This window comes from Phyllobates terribilis, unplaced genomic scaffold (assembly GCF_046119375.1).
Source record: "Phyllobates terribilis strain yellow unplaced genomic scaffold, ASM4611937v1 Scaffold_10__3_contigs__length_209671492, whole genome shotgun sequence".
In the NCBI taxonomy this organism is placed as follows: domain Eukaryota; kingdom Metazoa; phylum Chordata; class Amphibia; order Anura; family Dendrobatidae; genus Phyllobates; species Phyllobates terribilis.
In genome coordinates, this window is record NW_027362770.1 from 166,852,576 (window position 1) to 166,877,267 (window position 24,692).

The 24,692-nt window shown below is 45.4% G+C and overlaps 1 protein-coding gene across 4 annotated transcripts in view; it reads right to left on the reverse strand.

The window, feature by feature from the left end:
* FGD4 (FYVE, RhoGEF and PH domain containing 4) overlaps window positions 1-24,692 on the reverse strand; it is a 217,600-nt gene that overhangs the window by 128,198 nt on the left and 64,710 nt on the right. The window contains exon 1 of one of the 4 annotated variants that reach the window (XM_073650090.1): window positions 16,014-16,149. The exons of 2 other annotated variants lie outside the window; for them this stretch is intronic. Coding sequence is in view for 1 of the 2 variants with exons in the window: in XM_073650087.1 (XP_073506188.1) it covers window positions 11,748-11,778 (31 nt within the window). In the remaining variant the exon portion in view is untranslated. Of the gene's footprint in view, window positions 1-11,747; window positions 11,970-16,013; window positions 16,150-24,692 lie in introns of those variants that run through there. One more of the 4 variants, XM_073650087.1, reaches the window with a different exon arrangement.

The following is a 24,692-nucleotide window of genomic DNA, read 5'->3' on the forward strand; positions in this document are numbered from 1 at the left end:
AGTACAGGATCAGTAATGTAATGTACACAGTGACTGCACCAGCACAATAGTGAGTGCAGCTCTGGAGAATAATACAGGATGTAACTCAGGATCAGTAATGTAACTCAGGATCAGTAATGTAATGTATGTACACAGTGACTGCACAAACAGAATAGTGAGTGCAGCTCTGGAATATAATACAGGATGTAACTCAGGATCAGTAATGTATGTACACAGTGACTGCATCAGCAGAATAGTGAGTGCAGCTCTGGAGTATAATACAGGATGTAACCCAGGATCAGTACAGGATCAGTAATGTAATGTATGTACACAGTGACTGCATCAGCAGAATAGTGAGTGCAGCTCTGGAGTATAATACAGGATGTAACTCAGGATCAGTAATGTAATGTATGTACACAGTGACTGCACCAGCAGAATAGCGAGTGCAGCTCTGGAGTATAATACAGGATGTAACTCAGGATCAGTAATGTAATGCATGTACACAGTGACTGCACCAGCAGAATAGTGAGTGCAGCTCTGGAGTATAATACAGGATGTAACTCAGGATCTGTACAGGATCAGTAATGTAATGTATGTACACAGTGACTGCACCAGCAGAATAGTGAGTGCAGCTCTGGAGTATAATACTGGATGTAACTCAGGATCAGTACAGGATCAGTAATGTATGTACACAGTGACTGCACCAGCAGAATAGTGAGTGCAGCTCTGGAGTATAATACAAGACATAACTCAGGATCAGTAATGTAATGTATGTACACAGTGACTGCACCAGCAGAATAGTGAGTGAAGCTCTGGAGTATAATACAAGATGTAACTCAGGATCAGTAATGTAATGTATGTACACAGTGACTGCACCAGCAGAATAGTGAGTGCAGCTCTGGAGTATAATACAGGATGTAACTCAGGATCAGTACAGGATCAGTAATGTATGTACACAGTGACTGCACCAGCAGAATAGTGAGTGCAGCTCTGGAGTATAATACAGGATGTAACTCAGGATCAGTAATGTAATGTATGTACACAGTGACTGCATCAGCAGAATAGTGAGTGCAGCTCTGGAGTATAATACAGGATGTAACTCAGGATCAGTTATGTCATGTATGTACACAGTGACTGCACCAGCAGAATAGTGAGTGCAGCTCTGGAGTATAATACAGGATGTAAATCAGGATCAGTAATGTAATGCATGTACACAGTGACTGCACCAGCAGAATAGTGAGTGCAGCTCTGGAGTATAATACAGGATGTAACTCAGGATCAGTAATGTAATGTATGTACACAGTGACTGCACCAGCACAATAGTGAGTGCAGCTCTGGAGAATAATACAGGATGTAACTCAGGATCAGTAATGTATGTACACAGTGACTGCACCAGCAGAATAGTGAGTGCAGCTCTGGAGTATAATACAGGATGTAACTCAGGATCAGTAATGTATGTACACAGTGACTGCACCAGCAGAATAGTGAGTGCAGCTCTGGAGTATAATACAGGATGTAACCCAGGATCAGCACAGGATCAGTAATGTAATGTATGTACACAGTGACTGCATCAGCAGAATAGTGAGTGCAGCTCTGGAGTATAATACAGGATGTAACTCAGGATCAGTAATGTAATGTATGTACACAGTGACTGCATCAGCAGAATAGTGAGTGCAGCTCTGGAGTATAATACAGGATGTAACTCAGGATCAGTAATGTAATGTATGTACACAGTGACTGCACCAGCAGAATAGTGAGTGCAGCTCTGGAGTATAATACAGGATGTAAATCAAGATCAGTAATGTAATGCATGTACACAGTGACTGCACCAGCAGAATAATGAGTGCAGCTCTGGAGTATAATACAGGATGGAAATCAGGATCAGTAATGTAATGTATGTACACAATGACTGCACCAACAGAATAGTGAGTGCAGCTCTGGAGAATAATACAGGATGTAACTCAGGCTCAGTACAGGATCAGTAATGTAATGTACACAGTCACTGCACCAGCACAATAGTGAGTGCAGCTCTGGAGAATAATACAGGATGTAACTCAGGATCAGTAATGTAACTCAGGATCAGTAATGTAATGTATGTACACAGTGACTGCACCAACAGAATAGTGAGTGCAGCTCTGGAGTATAATACAGGATGTAACTCAGGATCAGTAATGTATGTACACAGTGACTGCACCAGCAGAATAGCGAGTGCAGCTCTGGAGTATAATGCAGGATGTAACCCAGGATCAGTACAGGATCAGTAATGTAATGTATGTATACAGTGACTGCATCAGCAGAATAGTGAGTGCAGCTCTGGAGTATAATACAGGATGTAACTCAGGATCAGTAATGTAATGTATGTACACAGTGATTGCACCAGCAGAATAGTGAGTGCAGCTCTGGAGTATAATACAGGATGTAACTCAGGATCAGTAATGTAATGTATGTACACAGTGACTGCACCAGCAGAATAGTGAGTGCAGCTCTGGAGTATAATACAGGATGTAACTCAGGATCAGTAATGTAATGTATGTACACAGTGACTGCACCAACAGAATAGTGAGTGCAGCTCTGGAGTATAATACAGGATGTAACTCAGGATCAGTAATGTAATGTATGTACACAGTGACTGCACCAACAGAATAGTGAGTGCAGCTCTGGAGTATAATGCAGGATGTAACCCAGGATCAGTACAGGATCAGTAATGTAATGTATGTACACAGTGACTGCATCAGCAGAATAGTGAGTGCAGCTCTGGAGTATAATACAGGATGTAACTCAGGATCAGTAATGTATGTACACAGTGACTGCACCAGCAGAATAGTGAGTGCAGCTCTGGAGTATAATGCAGGATGTAACCCAGGATCAGTACAGGATCAGTAATGTAATGTATGTACACAGTGACTGCATCAGCAGAATAGTGAGTGCAGCTCTGGAGTATAATACAGGATGTAACTCAGGATCAGTAATGTAATGTATGTACACAGTGATTGCACCAGCAGAATAGTGAGTGCAGCTCTGGAGTATAATACAGGATGTAACTCAGGATCAGTAATGTAATGTATGTACACAGTGACTGCACCAGCAGAATAGTGAGTGCAGCTCTGGAGTATAATACAGGATGTAACTCAGGATCAGTAATGTAATGTATGTACACAGTGACTGCACCAGCAGAATAGGGAGTGCAGCTCTGGAGTATAATACAGGATGTAACTCAGGATCAGTAATGTAATGTATGTACACAGTCATTGCACCAGCAGAATAGTGAGTGCAGCTCTGGAGTATAATACAGGATGTAACTCAGGATCAGTAATGTAATGTATGTACACAGTGACTGCACCAGCAGAATAGTGAGTGCAGCTCTGGAGTATAATACAGGACGTAACTTGTTACAAAATGTAATGTAGATACAGACTTTGAAGTAGCTTACATCTATAAAAAGAAAACCTATAGAGAGAAAAATTGTAATTCTCACAAACATGAGAAGAGGTAGCATCAAATTCTATCAAGAACCGATCACCTCACTTCCATACCACAGTTCCGTCTCTTCAGTTTTCCTTTACGTTCCCTTTTCTTAATTCTTCCTCTTTTCACTTCTTAAGAAAGGTCACTGAATATATTTGATGGCAGCAGCACCCCCCCCCCAAAAAAAATTATATATATATTAAAAAAAAAGGTAAAAATGTGAAAATTTTATATTTTCTTTTAAAAATATTTCAAGTTGCCAAATTAGTTGCCCCATGTACAGTGTGGTTCCTGGGTACATTGGGCTCATTAGCGGAAATTACCCCCATGGGCCACTATACAGTGTATTGCTTATGGTGGTCCCGCTCTCCATTGACCAGTTTGACCCAGATGCCAAAACCCATGACCCATGGTGATCTGGGTAAACAAGTCTCACTATTGGGGGGATAGACAGGGGGCACACACACTTAGGGTATAGCCAGATGGCGAAACTTACCAAATGCGCCCAAATCTCGGCCCACTTATATGGCCAAATGGCGCACAATTATGTCTCATATAAGCTTTGTCCACATCTGGCCGTACCCTTAAAGCTGGCCCTGGGCTAACAAGCTGTATAGAATTTTTAAGGACTTGTTAAAAGAGGTCAATAAAAAAATATACAATTTAATTTCATAAATAAAGAAAAAAAAATTAAAAATGTACAAAATCTTAAAAAATGTATAAAGTCAAAAATTGTAGAAAAATACAAAACAGAAAAAAAAAGAAAAAAATCACGAACCTACAAAACCCCAAAACTGTGCATAATGCACAAGAATCATACACAATTTTTAATTCTGTCATTTTCAATTTGTGCAATTTTTGTGAATTTTGTGCGTTTTTTAGAATATGTGAATTGTGCAATTTTGGGGGTTTTGGAAGTTTAATAATTTTTCTTTTGTAAATTTTGTCATTTTCAAACATGATGAAGAGCTTAAAATTTACCAAAACTTTAAATCCTAAAAGTTCACAAGGCTAAAAAAAAATTCACAAATCATAAAATCTACAAAAGAACAGTAAATGATTTATTCCAGGTTAAAACACATTCATTTGGGGGCAGAGTTATCTAAAAAGTATAGCAAAAAGACAGAAGCACAAACTACATTTTGCCACCCAAAAAAAAAAAAAAGCTGAAATGACATCATCCATTTCACATATAAACAAATAATTTCCAGTCATTTACTCAACTATATTTATCCAGGACTAAATATGGCACAAAAGTCCCGTACCCCTTCTTATTCTGAGCGTGGGAATGCGGTATCACATAACTGTAGGCAACAATTTTTGATTTATTTATTTAGTACAAGGAAAAAACTTCACTCCTCAAGAGCAAGATGTATTCAATGACAATCATGTTCTGTATTCTCCCCAAATTCCCCTACATATCCTGTGCATGGGAACCACTGTGTCCGTCTGCCCCATGCTCTGTAACAATACACTGAATGAAACAGCTATCTCTGCCCCTCTCACAGCGCACACTCACAGCACATTCTTACTAAGCCAAACAGCTACAGCCGAGTGCTTAGGACAGTGGGACAGGAAAACTTCCATCTTGGCTCAATGCATTTCTCCCTCATTGCCTCTTAACAAGCCACAAAACGTGGCTCAGTGGGGTGGTGCTTTTCCAAATTGCCCCAAAACAAGCCACTTTGTGGTAGAAATCTACTTCTAAATGGAAAACACATAAAATACAGTTGAGCAGAAAACTAAGAGTTAAAATATTCTGGAGTACTTAGGCTGGGGTTTCATGGCTACAACACCAGTCGGACGGCCAAAGATCGCAATGGGCCGCTACTACATAGTACAGGTGAATTAGGGGTCCCATCGGAGCCCATTATGGTACCTCAACCACGACAAACAAATCACTAAAAACTGACTTTTTGAGACTTGCTTGTTGTAGTACTGTAGGGGGGCACAATATGCTGCGATGTTGCAGGGGCTCATAGTGACTTGACACACTGAAAGTCACAGTGTAATCGATTAATGCCATGTTAATGAGAAAAAAATACCTAGTAAGGCCCCATTTACACGAGGAAATGCATAGAAATCCAGGGGTCTCATAGTTATGTACCAGAATGAGCCCCCGCCTGCCAATGAACAACCCATAGGGTTCCCATTATCACATCTTGGGTTCCTAATGGGGGAAATAGATATATCTTCCCCATCTTACCATTTAAATGCTATGGTCACTGTTCACCACAACATCCAAGGCGCTAAACTACTTCGATCAGAACTATCACAGGTGTCATGAACCCACCTCATACAAAATACTCCAGACAGCCCTTTCGGCATCACGGCCTTCTCCAGCTCATGGTCTACATGGAAGCCAAGTGACCCCCGCCAATTGCAGTATACCACTCGGCATATGGAAGACAGAGGGCCACCTCTATGAATCCAGTCAAACCTGAGCTATCGTGTAATACTCCATTACCGCCAGCAGTGGCCACTGTAGGACTAACGTGAGGACAGACGTGGCTTCTGAAGGCAGATCCCCGGCAATCAGTTGATCAATGGGCGATTCTTATGTTAAAGGGGGTTTTCTCTTTTACTTATTTTGAGCTCTTGTGTTGTGACCATTGTCAGGTGGCGTCATGTCTGTGCAGATGTCTGGAAGAAAAATGGTGAATATGCGCCAGAAACTCCACCTCTATCTATTATGTGCTAAGTGTAACTGCTGGAAGCAAATCTGGCACATAAGCATGGCTATATGTATGAAAATGACCACTTATGTTAAAAAAGGAGGCAGGATTCTGACTGGTTGCTATGGCAATAGGTTTTTTCTTTTATATATTTGCCTTCTTTTCTAGGTTGGGCCTAAGCGATCACTGCCAGCACTAACTCTGCTCACAGAAATCAATGGCCGAACAGGAAGCGGCATGCGAGTAGGCACGGGGCGGGAAGCGGCATGCGAGTAGGCACGGGGCGGGAAGCGGCATGCGAGTAGGCACAGGGCGGGAAGCGGCATGCGAGTAGGCACAGGGCGGGAAGCGGCATGCGAGTAGGCACAGGGCGGGAAGCGGCATGCGAGTAGGCACAGGGCGGGAAGCGGCATGCGAGTAGGCACAGGGCGGGAAGCGGCATGCGAGTAGGCACGGGGCAGGAAGTGACATGCAAGTAGGCACGGGGCAGGAAGTGACATACGAGTAAGCACAGGACAGGAAGTGACATGCGAGTAGGCACGGGACAGGAAGTGACATACGAGTAAGCACAGGACAGGAAGTGACATGCGAGTAGGCACGGGACAGGAAGTGACATACGAGTAGGCACAAACGTGAATAAGGAAAAATGTGGATATCCTGCACTGCTGATGGATGGTAAGGCAAATCCAGGTACACTCAGGATAGGTATACGTTTTTTATTGTTGACGCGTTTCGAAGTAACCTACTTCTTCCTCAGGACAAGAAACCAATATATTTTATCTTATTTAAAAAAAAATATTAACCAGATAAAACTATTGTGCTTGTTTTTGCTTCTTAGCATTTTATTAATACGAATAGGCATGGGACAGGAAGTGACATACAAGTAGGCACGGGACAGGAAGTGACATACGAGTAGGCATGGGACAGGAAGTGACATACGAGTAGGCACGGGACAGGACGTGACATACGAGTAGGCACGGGACAGGAAGTGACATACGAGTAGGCACGGGACAGAAAGTGTCATACGAGTAGACACTTGACCCCTCACATCTCACTGCCAGCCCCATGTTATATGCGAATGTCCTCAGAATTACAAAAGAAAATTGGCAATTATTGGCACCCTGTCCATCACATGCACAGCTCGTCACTGGGGGCACCCTGTCCACCACATGGTACAATATTACTTGTACATGATATGAACAGCCAGGAAAGGGGAGAGTCAGCTCACCATATCTAGTTGCACCTTGTTTAGGACAGGACACATCCTATGGAGCCACCCCAGTCCAGGTCGATATGGGAATGCAGGAAAAAAAAAAAAGATTCTCCAGCGATGAAAAATTAGGTACGTATACCACGACTCAGGCTTAAAGCCGAAACACGTTGGTTTATCTGATGATCTGTGGTTTGTCGAAAATACTGGATTTTAAAGTTTGTAAATAAATGTGAAGTTTTAGACGTAGCTCATTTCTCATGGCTGGAGAATCTTGTTTTTGTTGTCCACCACACGGTACAGCCCATCGCTATGGGGGCACCCTGCCCACCACAAGGTACAGCCCATTGCTATGGGGGCACCCTGCCCACCACACGGTACAGCCCATCGCTATGGGGGCACCCTGCCCACCACACGGTACAGCCCATCGCTATGGGGGCACCCTGCCCACCACACGGTACAGCCCATCGCTATGGGGGCACCCTGCCCACCACACGGTACAGCCCATCGCTATGGGGGCTCCCTGTCCACCACACGGTACAGCCCATCGCTATGGGGGCTCCCTGTCCACCACACGGTACAGCCCATCGCTATGGGGGCACCCTGCCCACCACACGGTACAGCCCATCGCTATGGGGGCACCCTGCCCACCACACGGTACAGCCCATCGCTATGGGGGCACCCTGCCCACCACACGGTACAGCCCATCGCTATGGGGGCACCCTGCCCACCACACGGTACAGCCCATCGCTATGGGGGCTCCCTGTCCACCACACGGTACAGCCCATCGCTATCGGGGCACCCTGCCCACCACACGGTACAGCCCATCGCTATCGGGGCACCCTGCCCACCACACGGTACATTCCATCGCTATGGGGTCACCCTGCCCACCACACGGTACAGCCCATTGCTATGGGGTCACCCTGCCCACCACACGGTACAGCCCATCGCTATGGGGGCACCCTGTCCATTATTATAATTTCACATTTTCCGTAAAAACTTTCAATTTAGAAAACAAAACGCCAAATATTCCCATTTTCATCTCATTATTCCGTAAACACATTTTGGCTTCAAAGTTGGTATTTTTAGTTCCTAAAAACAAATTTTCCAGTCCAGCTGTGCAGGAAGCTCCGAGCTCCCAGAGTGAAGAGACAGAAACCAGTCAGGGAGCGCGGATTACTGACAGGACTCACATCATCTCATACATTAACTCCTGCCCTCGTAATGTGTACACAGCCACCCTGCAGATCAGAACGCTCCTGAATTTATACCTCGACTGAGGTCCTTTTACTCGTAAAGGGGATCTGTTATCAGAAAATGACCAATTGTTTAAGTTAGGTTTTTGTGCTACAAGTTTTTTTTTAAAAAAAAATTTAGCGATTTTTCTTAAAATATAAAATTAGTAACCTTGCAATTTTCACACTGGCCACTGGGGCTTTTTTAGACTTATACATCCAGGAAGAGTTTTCAGCAGTCTCATTATCTTCAGAGGCAGGATCACAATGTTTCATAATACCCCTGTACACAGCTGATAACACAGGATCCACCATTCACAATAGGTGATATCACAGCTCACCTCCTCCTCCTCCTGTACAATGACTAATAACACCTCTATATACAGTAGATAACACAGGATCCGATATATTATATATATATATATATATATATATATATATATATATATATATATATATATCCTTTTTTCCTTTATATGTGTAAGTGCAGTTTGTGGATGAAGTGTGCAGATCTTGCAGACATCTTCCCTGTCAGCCATTGATTCTGATCCGGAGGATCCATGAATATTTCAGTGTCTGGCGGCTGCATCCTGCAGGCACTAGCGGGAGCTTGCACAGGCTGGGTGACCTTTCCTCCCTGTAGGCGAGCAGTAATGGAGTAAACATCTTAAAGGGACGCGTCTCTATGCGGTCTGCAGACATAAAAGACGGCGGTAAAAGAGCTGTTTATATTGTTCGCTCCATGTCACCGCTAAAACAGCTCGACAGTGTTTGAACCCTGGCAAACAGCACCTCGTATCTCAGCTGTCCGACAATACACTGCGCACAGGGACTCTGACAGGTTTGTAGCTCCGCTCCATTCAAATAAGTAAAGATGAGCTGTAATACCAAACACGGCCTGTGTGCAAATGTGGCGCTATTTTCCATTTTGAATCTTTTTCTGGCAGCCCATAGACATGTCATACCTCACCTATTACCATTGTGGGGGGGGGGGGTTACACTACATTCACACGGTGTCAAAACACAACACAATCACATAATATGACATTCACAGAAAATATTTCTGCCAGATGCCGATATGACGAGCAGTTCATCATTTATACAGGAAGAGGAGGATGCGAGAGGGTGGACAGCGCACACGATGACGGGAAAGAAAGAAGGAAAGAGAGAAAGAAAGGAAAGAAAGAAGGAAAGGGAGAGAAAGAAAGGAAGGAAAGAAGGAAAGAAAAGAAAAAAGGAAAGAAAAGAAAGAAGGAAGGAAAGAAAGAAAGAAGGAAGGAAAGAAAGAAAGAAGGAAGGAAAGAAAGGGAGAGAAAGAAAGGAGAGAAATAGAAAAGATGGAAAAAAGCAATAAAAAGAAAGGACGAAGGAATAGAAGGAAAGAAAGAAAGAAGAAAAGACTAAAGCAATAATAAAAAGAAAGAAAGAAAAAAATTGGATATAGGAGAAAGGAAGGAAGGAAAAAAGAAAAGAGGAAAGGAAAGAAGAAAGGATGGAAGGAAGATAGAAAGATAGATATGAGCGCTAGATATAGGAGACATAAATAGTAGATATACAGAGAGAGATAATAGATCAGAGATATATAGATTTATAGAAAAATATTTATGAAATAGAGAAAGAAAGCAAGAAAAGGAAATGAAAGATTTGAGTGACAAGATAAATAGATAATAGATAGAAAATAAATAATAGATACTAGATATATAATATATAATAGATAGAAAATAGATAGATGATAGATAGATGATAGATAGATAATAGATAGATGATAGATAGATAATAGATAAATAATAGATAATAGATAGATAAAGAGATAGATGATAGATAATAGATAGATAATAGATAGATAATAGATAGATAATAGATGATAGATAATACATAGATAATAGATAGATAATAGATGATAGATATATAATAGATAATAGATAGATAAAGAGATAGATAATAGATGATAGATAATAGATAGATAATAGATAGATGATAGATAATAGATAGATAATAGATAGATGATAGATAATAGATAGATAATAGATAGATAATAGATAGATAGATAATAGATGATAGATAGATAGATAATAGATGATAGATAGATAGATAGGATGGGGGATGACTAGCTGATCGTGGTGGGGTCTGATGGCTGTGACCAGAGTTGGACTGGCCCACCAGAGAAGCGAAGAATCCTCCGGTGGGCCCTGGCTTATCCTTCAGGAAAGTTCATAGTGCAAACCTTGCAGCTGCTATGGGGCTCTTGAGTGGGAGCTAAAAGGTGAGCCCTCAGGATCAAATCCTCTGGTGGGCCCAATGTTCTTCCGTCTGACACTGGCTGTGACCCCCCCAACGATCTTGAGAACGGGCCTGCTAGACCCTTGCTCCATTTATTTGTTATGGGGCTTCCGGTGAGAGCGGGCGCAGTGCGTGGATATTTCCGTCAGTCCCACTGACAGTGAATGGAGGACGAGCACGCGCACCTCTGCTTCATCCACGTCAAGGATCTGCCTTCCTCATCTTGGAATCGGTGAGGTTTCCAGCGGTCGGACCCCTAGTGATCAGCAACTTATCCTCCCTTGCATGGAAAGGGGATAACTTATAAATACTTTCTCCATGACCTATAGAAAATATAAATGCCGACACCTCGGTACAAAGTTATATAATAGATGATTTAAGAAGGGAGTTCAGCGGTGACCCAGTAAATGATTGGGGGCTGCAATACCAGACACAGCCAATGAACAAAGGGGGCGCCATTTCTGCACTCAGACCCTTTTTTCTACTCCAGGGCAACCCATTTAAAGAGAAATCTGATTAGTAAGCAATTATGGACAATAGACGCCCGAAACAATCCTGTACTGATATTACTACTCACAGCTGAGAGTTTGTTACATTTGTATCCAATCTGGACTCCACACTGATACAATGGGTCATTGCTCATATCAGGACAGAAGAGAGAATTCAGCTCACAGATGATTATCTAGACTGGATGCAATTGTAACAAAGCCTCAGCTGTGAGAAGTACCAGGTCCATACAGTATTTTTGCCTCTGGAAGTGAACTGTAATGGCCCTAACTCACTTACAGCTAGCAGAGGCATTGAAAATAGTTAATGCTGTAGGTAAAACGACACCTCAGCTCTGCTACATCCGATAATCTCACACCGACAATTTCCACTCTGCTACATCTGTACTTGACTCACCTGTCGTCGTCTTCCCTTGGGTCGGATACATTTGTGAGCCGCGTCTCTCCGAAGTTTGGAGAAGTCAGACAGAAATAGGGAAATGAGTAAATGGCGAGATCCGGAGGGGACGCTGCAGGTCGTTTTTTTTGGGGGGGTTTAAACGAAATGTTGGATTTCTGCTGCGTCCTAACCCGAGCCTCCCATTCTGCTGTAATCCACAACACACAATGCACGCTCCTCCCTGCTGGGGAGAAACTCCACTTCCTCCTCAATAAACTCTCACTGCACAAGGGCACTTCATGCCCCATGATTATCACAAGCAGCAGAGACATCATAAAGAGACTGCAGAGAAGTGCGCAAAGGAGAAGAGCGTGTGTGCCACATACTCGGACCACTGATCAGCTCCAACATTAAAACCACTGCCATGGATAACACCGGAGAGATCACGCCGGTCCCACCAGTTTGTCAAGGATAACAACAGGGGCAATCAGGCAGATCCCACCGCTCTCACCAGTTTGTAAAGGATAACAGCAGGGGCAATCAGGCAGATCCCACCGCTCTCACCAGTTTGTCAAGGATAACAACAGGGGCAATCAGGCAGATCCCACCGCTCTCACCAGTTTGTCAAGGATAACAACAGGGGCAATCAGGCAGATCCCACCACTCTCACCAGTTTGTCAAGGATAACAGCAGCGGCAATCGGGCAGATCCCACAGCTCTCACCAGTTTGTCAAGGATAACAGCAGGGGCAATCAGGCAGATCCCACCGCTCTCACCAGTTTGTCAAGGATAACAGCAGGGGCAATCGGGCAGATCCCACCGCTCTCACAAGTTTGTCAAGGATAACAACAGGGGCAATCATGCTGATCCCATCGCTCTCACCAGTTTGTCAAGGATAACAGCAGGGGCAATCATTCAGATCCCACCGCTCTCACCAGTTTGTAAAGGATAACAGCAGGGGCAATCAGGCAGATCCCACCGCTCTCACCAGTTTGTCAAGGATAACAACAGGGGCAATCAGGCAGATCCCACCGCTCTCACCAGTTTGTCAAGGATAACAACAGGGGCAATCAGGCAGATCCCACCACTCTCACCAGTTTGTCAAGGATAACAGCAGCGGCAATCGGGCAGATCCCACAGCTCTCACCAGTTTGTCAAGGATAACAGCAGGGGCAATCAGGCAGATCCCACCGCTCTCACCAGTTTGTCAAGGATAACAACAGGGGCAATCGGACAGATCCCACCACTCTCACCAGTTTGTCAAGGATAACAGCAGGGGCAATCAGGCAGATCCCACCGCTCTCACCAGTTTGTCAAGGATAACAGCAGGGGCAATCGGGCAGATCCCACCGCTCTCACAAGTTTGTCAAGGATAACAACAGGGGCAATCATGCTGATCCCATCGCTCTCACCAGTTTGTCAAGGATAACAGCAGGGGCAATCATTCAGATCCCACCGCTCTCACCAGTTTGTCAAGGATAACAGCAGCGGCAATAGGGCAGATCCCACCGCTCTCACCAGTTTGTCAAGGATAACAGCAGGGGCAATCGGGCAGATTCCATCGCTCTCACCAGTTTGTCAAGGATAACAGCAGGGGAAATCGGGCAGATCCCATCGCTCTCACCAGTTTGTCAAGGATAACAGCAGGGGCAATCTGTCAGATCCCACCGCTCTCACCGGTTTGTAAAGGATAACAGCAGGGGCAATCGGGCAGATCTCACCACTGCCATCAATTCATCAAGGAGAACAGCAGGGTGAATCGCGCAGATCCCACCAGTTTGTCAAGGGACACACCTCCACTCCCACCAATTGTTAGGTCAATTATTTGACGAGCGATGGACGACGCATTCCAACACATGGAATATCTACACACACCCCGGTACGGACACGGCCAAGGCCAACTCGACAAAAACAAAAAAAGCCACCACCTATCGTTTATACAGGCCGATTGGACACCTATTTCAGGTAGCGCATGGCTTCAGGGGTGCGGTTTGCAGAGCCAGAGGAACAGAACTATTACATTTTAATCTGGAAAGGTAGGCAGTGTTTATAAAAAATAAAAAAAAGATGATACAAAATAATACGGTATATACAATTTCATAAAGTAAAAAAGGAATAACAAAAGAAAAGTACTAAACCTGATGTTGCAAGAATGGCTCTTATCTTTATGGAGGGAAGCAATCCGATTAGGAAAATGAAACATTCTCACAAAGAACTGTCTTCCAGAAATGAACAACGACAAAAACCCCAAACTAATTTTTATTAGAACAAGGTTACGCCCACATACCTCCCCTTGGTGAGCTCATATTGGGGCTGGTTGTAGGATGCTCTAGGTCTTTTAGAAGTTTAGGAGATCCCCAACTTTCAGGATATCTTCGCCCCTGGAAGTTCCAAGTGGTAGATATTGTTGCCATGTTTCTTATCACGATTTTACCTTTCTATAGAGATGAAACATGGCCTGGATAGCATCATCCTTTGTACCAATATTAAATTTGAGGTGTTCTTCCAGCCTTATGGTGATGTGAATGAATGCATTATGTTCGTCCCTTCGCTACTACCCCAAAAATATGTCTCCCATAAATATCGGATAGATACAAACCACAATATTGGTGGCTGGTTCTCAGAGCAGATCTCTACTGTAATTACCTATTCCACGACAGGAGGTCCTTACTTCAATGGAGATTGAAGTGTCAGCTCTTTCTTACTTCTCCAGTTAAAATTAATCCCATATGTGCGATGTGAGGGTGATATGTCCCCTCTCTGAAGAGGGGTTCATGAATTTTAATTTTCCTCTATTTCAGTCACCGACTATCCGCTGAACTCGGGATAGATTAGGCAGCCAGTAACAGTTCTTGAAAGGGCTCGTAGGAAGCTCCCGGCATGGGGCGGCACTCGTAGGAAGCTCCCGGCATGGGGCGGAACTCGTAGGACGCTCCCGGCATGGGGCGGCACTCGTAGGACGCTCCCGGCATGGGGCGGCACTCGTAGGACGCTCCCGGCATGGGGCGGCACTCGTAGGACATCCCCGGCATGTGGCAGCTCCCGTGGGGTGCTTCCAGAATGCAGCGGTTTTCGGGTATTTTTGGCACATGCCGGATCTTGTGGGGTATACTTGGTATATGGTGGGTCTTGTGGAGGGTCCCTGGTATAAAGTGATTAGTACCTACCAAACGTGGTCCAAGGAAGGAAAATTGTTAAGTAGTATGACGGCGATTGACTTCTAAGGTTCATTAATGCACATGCAGAATAAAGGCTAGCCAGTCTATATACAGTATATAGGGTATGTTTTGATGTAGTAGGGCTGTGCGTGTGTGTATGTAATGTAGCAGAGTTGTGCGTGTATGACAGACATATAGTGTGTGAATGGGAAAGTACTGTTGGGACATGGGACATCATACTTTAGGGGGGTGGACACTGGGGGGGCAGAAAAATAGTACCATACTATGTGGGAACACTAATAAGCTTTACAAGTAGCAATATTTCGGTGTGTGCGCATATAAAGAATTGGGCAAGGTTAGGGTACTGTTTTTTCATATCATCTGTGGGATGTGCTGGAAAACTAGTTGGATCCATGTAGGGCGCACCGAACCACGCTCAGGATCCGCAGCCCGAAACCACAGGACTCTTCCAGATCTTATGGAGTCCAGGCCTCCAGGGGTCAGAGAGGAGGAGCTGCACAACACGATCCGGTGGTTTTAATCTTATAGCATTTATACACATACGTCCACCTGACCGCTGCTAGACAGAAAACCTTTGTGTCAGCTCTTTCCAGGAAGCGACCTTGGAATGTCACCTGACGTGAGGCCGGCGCGGAGGAATGCAGTCGCGCAACACCTGATCCGCTCATAGACCTCATCCATGAAACGCTCCCGAAAAAGCTAAAGTCTAAAAAGAACGCACTAGAATAGGTGCAACATAAAAAGAAAAAAAAAAACACAGGTACCAGGAAGAAAAAGAAAAGAAAGTAGTGTGGATACGTTTCATCTTTGGGATCCTAGTATGATCGTGAACTCTGAGGCTCCCTCTAGTGGTGGCCGTGGGCAGACACAATGTGATCATTTTTGGTTTATGGGGAACAGATATGCTTTTTTTTTTTAAATTGTTCTCTGCCATATCTTTTTAAATAACTATATTACAAGCCAATTTATGCTTTCATTAGTCACAGCAAGTACAGCCCCTGAATGGGATAGGGATCGGAATAGGCATACATCAGGAGGCTCAGGATGAGCAGTGCCATAATATAGTCGACTAGGACTTTTTATTCAGTAGAGAAGTTGCACTCACCTATTCGCTTAGTCTGGGCATTGTAATGGTGTCCGCCAGCTTAGTTTTGCAGGAGCGCCGCACGGTGTACGGCAGCAAACTGGAAATGGGCACCGGAAAGTTTGGTTGATGTAAGCTTTCATTATTGACATTGCTGCAGAGGCAAAGGTCAGGAGGAACCAACGAAAATCCCCAGCTGGCAGCTCTCTGGGACTGGCAACCAGGTAACATTAACCTTCTACTGCCTGGAGCCAAACTTAAAAAGAAGCCTAACACAATTTGCCAGCGATCACAAGGGCGACGTGCCCATCCCGACATAATACGTTAAGTTGCAGAAAACTCTATGACGGCCTGTCCACTTTACTGACAGGTCCACTTCAGTTATAAAAAAAAAAAAAAGATAATCTCCAAAAAAAATTTTCTTTGAATTTTTGATGTGCTGTTCCTCTGTTATGCCTCTTGGAAATGTATGAATAAATTGACACTGCCATTTCCATTGAGCGACTGTAGACACAGCAAAACCTCATTGGGCAGTTGAACAGAACAGCAAAAAAAAAACAGCCTTAAATCGGGCAATTAAATAAAATTCTTAAATTGGAAAATTAAAAAAAAAAAAATTATATATATATATTATTCCTATCCATATATTTTCTGAAAATAGACACCTGCCACATTGTTAAACCACCACCCAGCACTTTTAAAATCCTTAGTTCTTTTATGCAAAGAAATTAATAAATATTAAAAAATAATGTAATTTTTTGTCACAAAAATTCAACCAGAGTCTGATAGACACCTCCTAGAAAAATTGGTTCATGATGTGCACAGTTCATTCAGGTCACTTATTTCTGTGTACACATATTCTCACATATTCAGCAGAATTGACAAGCTCAAAAAAAATGTCAGCCATCTAGATGCCTTAAATATCGGCGTCATGGAGCCATTGTGGCCTAATCAGACAGAGGGGAGGATTAGATATATTTGCTCTACTTCTCATCCTTTCGGAAAGAAAAAAATAAATAAATGAGCCTTTAATTGTGACAATCAACTAACAAAAACCCTCTGTGACAGGTAAAGAGGGTGAGAACATGAAGGAAAGCTCCTGATTCTACCATGGAACCACTGGAGGCTGTAAGGAGGGCGAGAACATGAAGAAAAGCTCCTGATTCTACCATGGAACCACTGGAGGCTGTAAGGAGGGCGAGAACATGAAGAAAAGCTCCTGATTCTACCCTGGAACCACTGGAAGCTGTAAAGAGGTAACAATAAACCTTGAAAGCCAAGTTTCATGGCTTTAGGCAATACTTAGAATTAAAAGGGTTATTCCTAAAACCACAAATTGTGAGGATTCATAAGATAGGGGGGCAACTTTCTCATCATTAGGGGGGGGGGGGTCTGATCTCTGGGACCCCAAGCAATCCAAAGGTTTGGGCTCCACAGCTCCATGCTTGACTTCTGCTCCATTCATTGTCTACGGACTGCTGAAAAAAATCGAGTAGTGTCTTGACCTTGAATTGTGAATAGAGGCCAAGCATGCGCACCGCCACACCATTCAAAACGGGGCTGCAGAGCCCTGATCTCAGGATCGCAGTACTCAGACCCTCACTGATAAGCAAGTTATTCCTAATCCTGTGGATAGGGGGGGCAACTTGTTATTTTGGTAATAACCCTTTAATATTTTACAATGTTTGTCAGGACATATTACATACTTTCTTGGTAGTAAAAAGGTTAAACTAAGAGCCGTTGTCACGATCCTACTAATTTTCCCTGCAGTGACCACTAGAGGGGAAATGTGGTATTACACATATACATTCAAATCAACAGACTGAGTTCTCCAGAATGAGAGCCACTGTTGGTTCATTTGGCCAACAGCTACTTCTCCTTCCCCCTCAGTTAAGCAGCTATCCCGGATCTGGACTTTGCTTCTGTCATCCCGGTCGCTAAACTCTGCTGTGCTCAATGTCAGGCTTTGCAGATGGCCCGGGGTGATCCTATGCAATGATGCACCTGGACCTATATAAGGCTCACCAAGATACACAACTATGTCTTAGCATTAGGACTTTAGTGTTCCTGAGTCCTGTCTGCATGCGACTTCCAGTACCTCTGCTTCCTGTTTCCGGTCTCCAGGACGTCAGTCTGCCTTCAGCTTCCAGTATCTCCACTACCCGTCTGCGGTCTCCAGGACGTCTCCTGTCTGCCTGCTTCTTCCAGTACCTCTGCTACATGTCTGCGTTCCTCCAGGACGTCTCCTGTCTGTATGCGACTTCCAGTACCTCTGCTACCTGTTTGCAGTCTCCAGGACGACATCTGTCTGCCTGCAGCTTCAAGTAACTCTGCTACCGATCTGCAGTCTCCAGGATATTTCCTGTCTGCCTGCTGCTTCCAGTACCTCTGCTACCTGTCTGCAGTCTCCAGGACGTCTCCTGTCTGCCTGTGGCTTCCAGTACCTCTGCTAACTGTCTGCGTTCTTCCAGGACTTTTTCAGTACCTGTGCTACCTGTCTGCGTTCCTCCAGGATGTTTCCAGTACCTCTTCTACCCATCCGTAATCTCCAGGACGTCTCCTGTCTGCCTGTGCTTCCAGTACCTCTGCTACCTGTCTGCGGTCTCCAGGACGTCTCCTGTCTACCTGCGGCTTCAAGTATCTCTGCTACCCGTCTACAGTCTCCACAATGTTTCCTGTCCGCCTGCTGCTTCCAGTACCTCTGCTACCAGTCTGCATTCCTCCAGGACTTCTCCAGTACCTCTGCTACCTGTCTGCATTCCTCCAGGACTTCTCCAGTACCTCTGCTACTTGTCTGCGTTCCTCTAGGACTTCTCTAGTATCTCTGCTACCTGTCTACAGTTTCCAGGATGTTTCCTGTCTGCCTGCTGCTTCCAGTACCTCTGCTACCTGTCTGCGTTCCTCCAGGACTTCTCCAGCACCTCTGCTACTTGTCTGCGTTCCTCTAGGACTTCTCTAGTATCTCTGCTACCTGTCTACATTTTCCAGGATGTTTCCTGTCTGCCTGCTGCTTCCAGTACCTCTGCTACCTGTCTGCGTTCCTCCAGGACTTCTCAAGTACCTCTGCTACCAATCTGCATTCCTCCTGGACTTTTCCAGTACCTCTGCTACCCATCCGTAAATCTCCAGGACGTCTCCTGTCCGCCTGTGGCTTCCAGTATCTCAGCTCCCTGTTCCCAGTCTCCTGCCTGCCTGTGGTCTCCAGTACTTCTGCTACCTGTCTTCCGCATGCCTCACCTGCCTGCTGCACTGATACCGGTGTCCAGTGTGCCCACCCAGACCTTGGGCCTGGAGGATCCACCTCACCAGGTGAGCCCAACTCCCTCCTTCAAGTATGCATGTGATTTTTTTTTCAGTGAGGAGAGTAAAGTGAGCTGCTGTCTGACATCTCAGCCAGCTGCTTATCTCCACAGAGAACAAAAATGCTGATTTTTATGGATGTGTCCGTTTTCTTTACTGTTAGCACAATGTATATAAAACTTGCAATTCCCTGAATGCCTCTGTATAGTGCCCTCCCTTATCTTATCTTCTAGCTGTAACTATCCTGTAAAGTAAACCAACCCGGCTGGCAGATCTGCCGATCCTGGAATCTGCATTTCAACTGATCCTATAACAACACACTAGTCACACTCATATCAAAGGTCGGAGGAGAATCATTAGAACTAGAGTTACCTGGGAAGTCTTTGATGGCATTAATCGATGGCTCCCCCATTACTGTAGAACTTGGATTTTATATATGCCTAGAATTACCAATATCATCAATGCATAATATTCCAAAAGTCCTTTAATCTGAAATTTGGGATCCATTGATGCCAGATTAAAAGACTTTTGTTGACATAATTCTAACATTATATTATACAGAATTATTAGGCAAATGCGTATTTTGATCACATGATACTTTTTATACATGTTGTCCTACTCCAAACTGCATAGTCTTGAGAGCCAACTACCAATTAAGTAAATCTGGTGATGTGCATCTCTGTAATGAGGAGGGGTGTTGACTAATGACATCAACACCCTATATAAGGTGTGCTTAATCGGCCACCAGTTTTGCCATATTTCAGAGCTGCAACGTTACTGGAGTATCAAAAAGCACAAGGTGTGTGATACTCAGGGACATGGCCAAGGTAAGGAAGGCTGAAAAACGACCACCTCTGAACAAGAAACATAAGATAAAATGTCAAGAATGGGCCAAGAAATATCTTAAGACTGATTTTTCAAAGGTTTTATGGACTGATGAAATGAGGGTGACTCTTGATGGGCCAGAGGCTGGATCAGTAAAGGGCAGAGAGCTCCACTCCGACTCAGACGCCAGCAAGGTGGAGGTGGGGTACTGGTATGGGCTGGTGTCATCAAAGATGAACTTGTGGGACCTTTTCGGGTTGAGGATGGAGTGAAGCTCAACTCCCAGACCTACTGCCAGTTTCTGGAAGACAACTTCTTCAAGCAGTGGTACAGGAAGAAGTCGGTATCGTTCAAGAAAAACATGATTTTCATGCAGGACAATGCTCCATCACATGCATCCAACTACTCCACAGCGTGGCTGGCCAGTAAAGGTCTAAAAGAAGAAAAAATAATGACATGGCCCCCTTGTTCACCTGATCTGAACCCCATAGAGAACCTGTGGTCCATCATAAAATGTGAGATCTACAGGGAGGGAAAACAGTACACCTCTCGGAACAGTGTCTGGGAGGCTGTGGTGGCTGCTGCACGCAATGTTGATCGAAAACAGATCAAGCAATTGACAGAATCTATGGATGGAAGGCTGTTGAGTGTCATCATAAAGAAAGGTGGCTATATTCATCACTCATTTTTTTGGTTTTTGTTTTTGCACATCAGAAATGTTTATTTCTAAATTTTGTGCACTGATATTGGTTTACCTGGTGAAAATAAACAAGTGAGATGGGATTATATTTGGTTTTTATTAAGTTGCCTAATAATTCAGCACAGTAATAGTTACCTGCACAAACAGATATCCTCCTAAGATAGCCAAATCTAAAAAAAAAAACACTCCAACTTCCAAAAATATTAAGCTTGGATATTTATGAGTCTTTTGGGTTGATTGAGAACATAGTTGTTCATCAATAATAAAAATAATCCTCTAAAATACAACTTGCCTAATAATTCTGCACACAGTGTATAGTCGATAGTAACTGTAATCGCTAATAATGGTCCTATGTGATATCGCGGCCTCTACGGGGTCCAATGATGTAAAAGGAAACATGTTGCTGTATTTGTTTCCTGGTTTTAAAGAATATGGACAGCTTTGCAGACATTTTTTTTACTTAAATGCATGCATATTGGGGTACGAATAATTTTTGTAATTGGTTTTCATTAAATATTTTGCACGGTTCGGCTTTTACAGTTTTTGTTTGCTGACTGCAGAATGAGTTAACTTAGAATCCAACAGTGAGCTCCTTCTGACTGCAAGTTTATCTTTCTCTGAGCTCTTCACAGCTGATTTATGACCACATCAAAGTTCAGCTCAACTTATCCGACAATGGTCGATACGATGGATATCAAAAATATGATTTATCATAAAGCTTCTGGCACGGTTAGGTTTATGCCACTTCATCGGCAGCACAGACCTGGATGCTGCGCTCTCCCTGTTGTCAGATGTAATGGCGCGGTAGATGGCTTATTGTACGTACAATCTGAGCGATTATAATAACCTCCCTTCTCTTTTATAATCTCCTTCCTCACATTCTACTTGGTATAATTGGCAGATAATGCCCATGATAGTTCACCGGGTAAAGTCAGGTGAAAGGAAAGTGAATAATTGTCCTGTCACCGACTGATACATTTCACTTCTCTTTTCTGAACTCTAAATTTTCAGTTCTATTCCCAGAATATGGACAAATCCATCTCACATCCACCGGCCCCATATCCACCCACCGGCCTCAGTGGCCGTCCAGCCACCCACAGGCCTCAGTGGCCGTCCAGCCACCCACCCACCGGTCTCAATGTCCATCCATCCAACGGTCTCAATGTCCTCAATGGCCGTCCAGTCATCCACCGGCCTCAGTGGCCGTCCAGCCATCCACCCACCGGCCTCAGTGGCCGTCCAGCCACCCACCCACCGGCCTCAGTGGCCGTCCAGCCACCCACCCACCGGCCTCAGTGGCCGTCCAGCCACCCACAGGCCTCAGTGGCCGTCCAGCCACCCACCCACCGGTCTCAATGTCCATCCATCCAACGGTCTCAATGTCCTCAATGGCCGTCCAGTCATCCACCGGCCTCAGTGGCCATCCAGCCACCCACCCATCGGCCTCAGTGGCCGTCCAGCCACCCACCCACCGGCCTCAGTGGCCGTCCAGCCACCCACCCACCGGCCTCAGTGGCTGTCCAGCCACCAACCCACCGGTCTCAATGTCCATCCATCCAACGGTCTCAATGTCCTCAATGGCCGTCCAGTCATCCACCGGCCTCAGTGGCCGTCAGCCATCCACCCACCGGCCTCAGTGGCCGTCCAGCCACCCACAGGCCTCAGTGGCCGTCCAGCCACCCACCCACCGGTCTCAATGTCCATCCATCCAATGGTCTCAATGTCCTCAATGGCAGTCCAGTCATCCACCGGCCTCAGTGGCCGTTCAGCCATCCACCCACCGGCCTCAGTGGCCGTCCAGCCATCCATCCAACGGTCTCAATGTCCATCCATCTGTATCTATAGAACCTGCTTTATTTTCCTTGGTAAACAGTCATCCACTTGTACTAAAAATAATAATTAGTGACCAATTCCAGGACATACAATTTACATTTTCTATTTTTAATGTTCCACATTTCTGCTCTTAATTCATTATTTAGTATTAAACTATCCCTCATTACTCTGCAGATCTTCTCTGCTTCATCAGTGGATTTTTGGCATTACTTTGTAAAAGATTTTTGATGACAACGCACCTCCTTCAAAACAAATAAAAATCTTAGAACTTATTCTCAATGTGTGGGGTCTTCATTTACAAAATAGGATCATGCTTGTCATAGTTCAGCATCACTGAAGAGCAAATCCCATCAAATACCAAAATTCTCTAATTTCTACATTGGGAGTGATAATATATTAGTTATATTCTTGTACATAGGGGGCAGTATTATCTAGTCTATATATATTATTGTCTTATCCCGTCTGTCTGTCTGTCTGTCTGTCTGTCTGTCCAGGAAATCCCGCGTCGCTGATTGGTCCGGCAGCGGCCAATCAGCGCCGCCGGATTTCGGAAAAAAGATGGCGGCCGTTAGCGGCTCATCTGCGGGACGGAGCTCAGCGGCGATGCAGCCCGGAGATGAGCGCCGCGAGGCGCTCATCTCCCGGCCGGTACCAGCAGAAGGACCTCGACCGCCGGACCCATCTGCGGGACGGAGATGCAGCCGGGAGATGAGCGGCGCGAGGCGCTCATCTCCCGGCCGGTAGCAGCGGAAGGACCGCCGGCGTCGCTGACCTCCATGCGGAAGGGAGGACCGGGGAGCGGCGCTGCAGGTCGGGATACTTCTGCTGCGAGCGCCCGCTATGTCCCGGGTTCTCGCAGCGGAAGTACCCGCACAGGCAGCGCCGCTCCCCGGTCCTCACCAAGACGATTCGATGATTGGTCGCGGTCTTCGGACCCGACCAATCACTGATCTTAGCGCAAAAGTTAAACACCGTTGTGCTGATTGGTCGCGGACGCTGCCCGCGACCAATCACCGATTTGGGCGCCACATTTAAATATTGGCCGCGACCAATCAGCACAGCGGTGTTTAAATGTGGAGCCAAGATCGGTGATTGGTCGCGGGCAGCGTCCGCGACCAATCAGCACAGTAGTGTTTAACTTTGGCGACAAGATCAGTGATTGGTCGCGGGCCAAGACCGCGACCAATCACCGATTTGTGCGGCACATTTAAATAGCGGCCGCGACCAATTGGATGTCAGCGCCGCTCCCCGGTCCCCCCTTCACACCCTAGCTGCATGGATGTCAGCGGCGCTGCCTGTGCGGATACTTCCGCTGCGAGAACCAGGGACAGGAGCGGGCGCTCGCAGCAGAAGTATCCCAACCCGCAGCGCCGCTCCCCGGTCCTCCCTTCACACCCTAGCCGCTGATGTCCCCACAGTATCCGCATGGTGTTACAAAGGTCCGGATATTTGTGTTAAAAATCGCTGATTGGTCGCAGGCGCTGCCCGCGACCAATCACCGATTTTAGCGCCAAATTTAAATATTGGCCGCGACCAATCACCGATCTTGGCTCCACATTTAAACACCGCTGTACTGATTGCTATTTAAATGTGGCGCCAAAATCGGTGATTGGTCGCACCCTGCATCGGCGACCAATCAGCCGATTTTGGCGCCACATTTAAATAGCAATCAGTACAGCGGTGTTTAAATGTGGAGCCAAGATCGGTGATTGGTCGCGGCCGATATTTAAATCTGGCGCCAAAATCGGTAATTGGTCGCGGGCAGCGGCAGCGACCAATCAGCGATTTAACACAAATGTCCGTACCTTTGTAACACCATGCGGATACTGTGGGGACATCAGCGGCTAGGGTGTGAAGGGAGGACCGGGGAGCGGCGCTGCGGGTCGGGATACTTCTGCTGCGAGCAGTCGCTCATCTCCCGGCTTCTCGCAGCGGAAGTACCCGCACAGGCAGCGGCGCTCCCCGGTCCTCACCAATACGATTCCGCTCCCCGCTCCTCACCAATACGATTCGCTCATTGGTCGCGGTCTCCGCCCGCGACC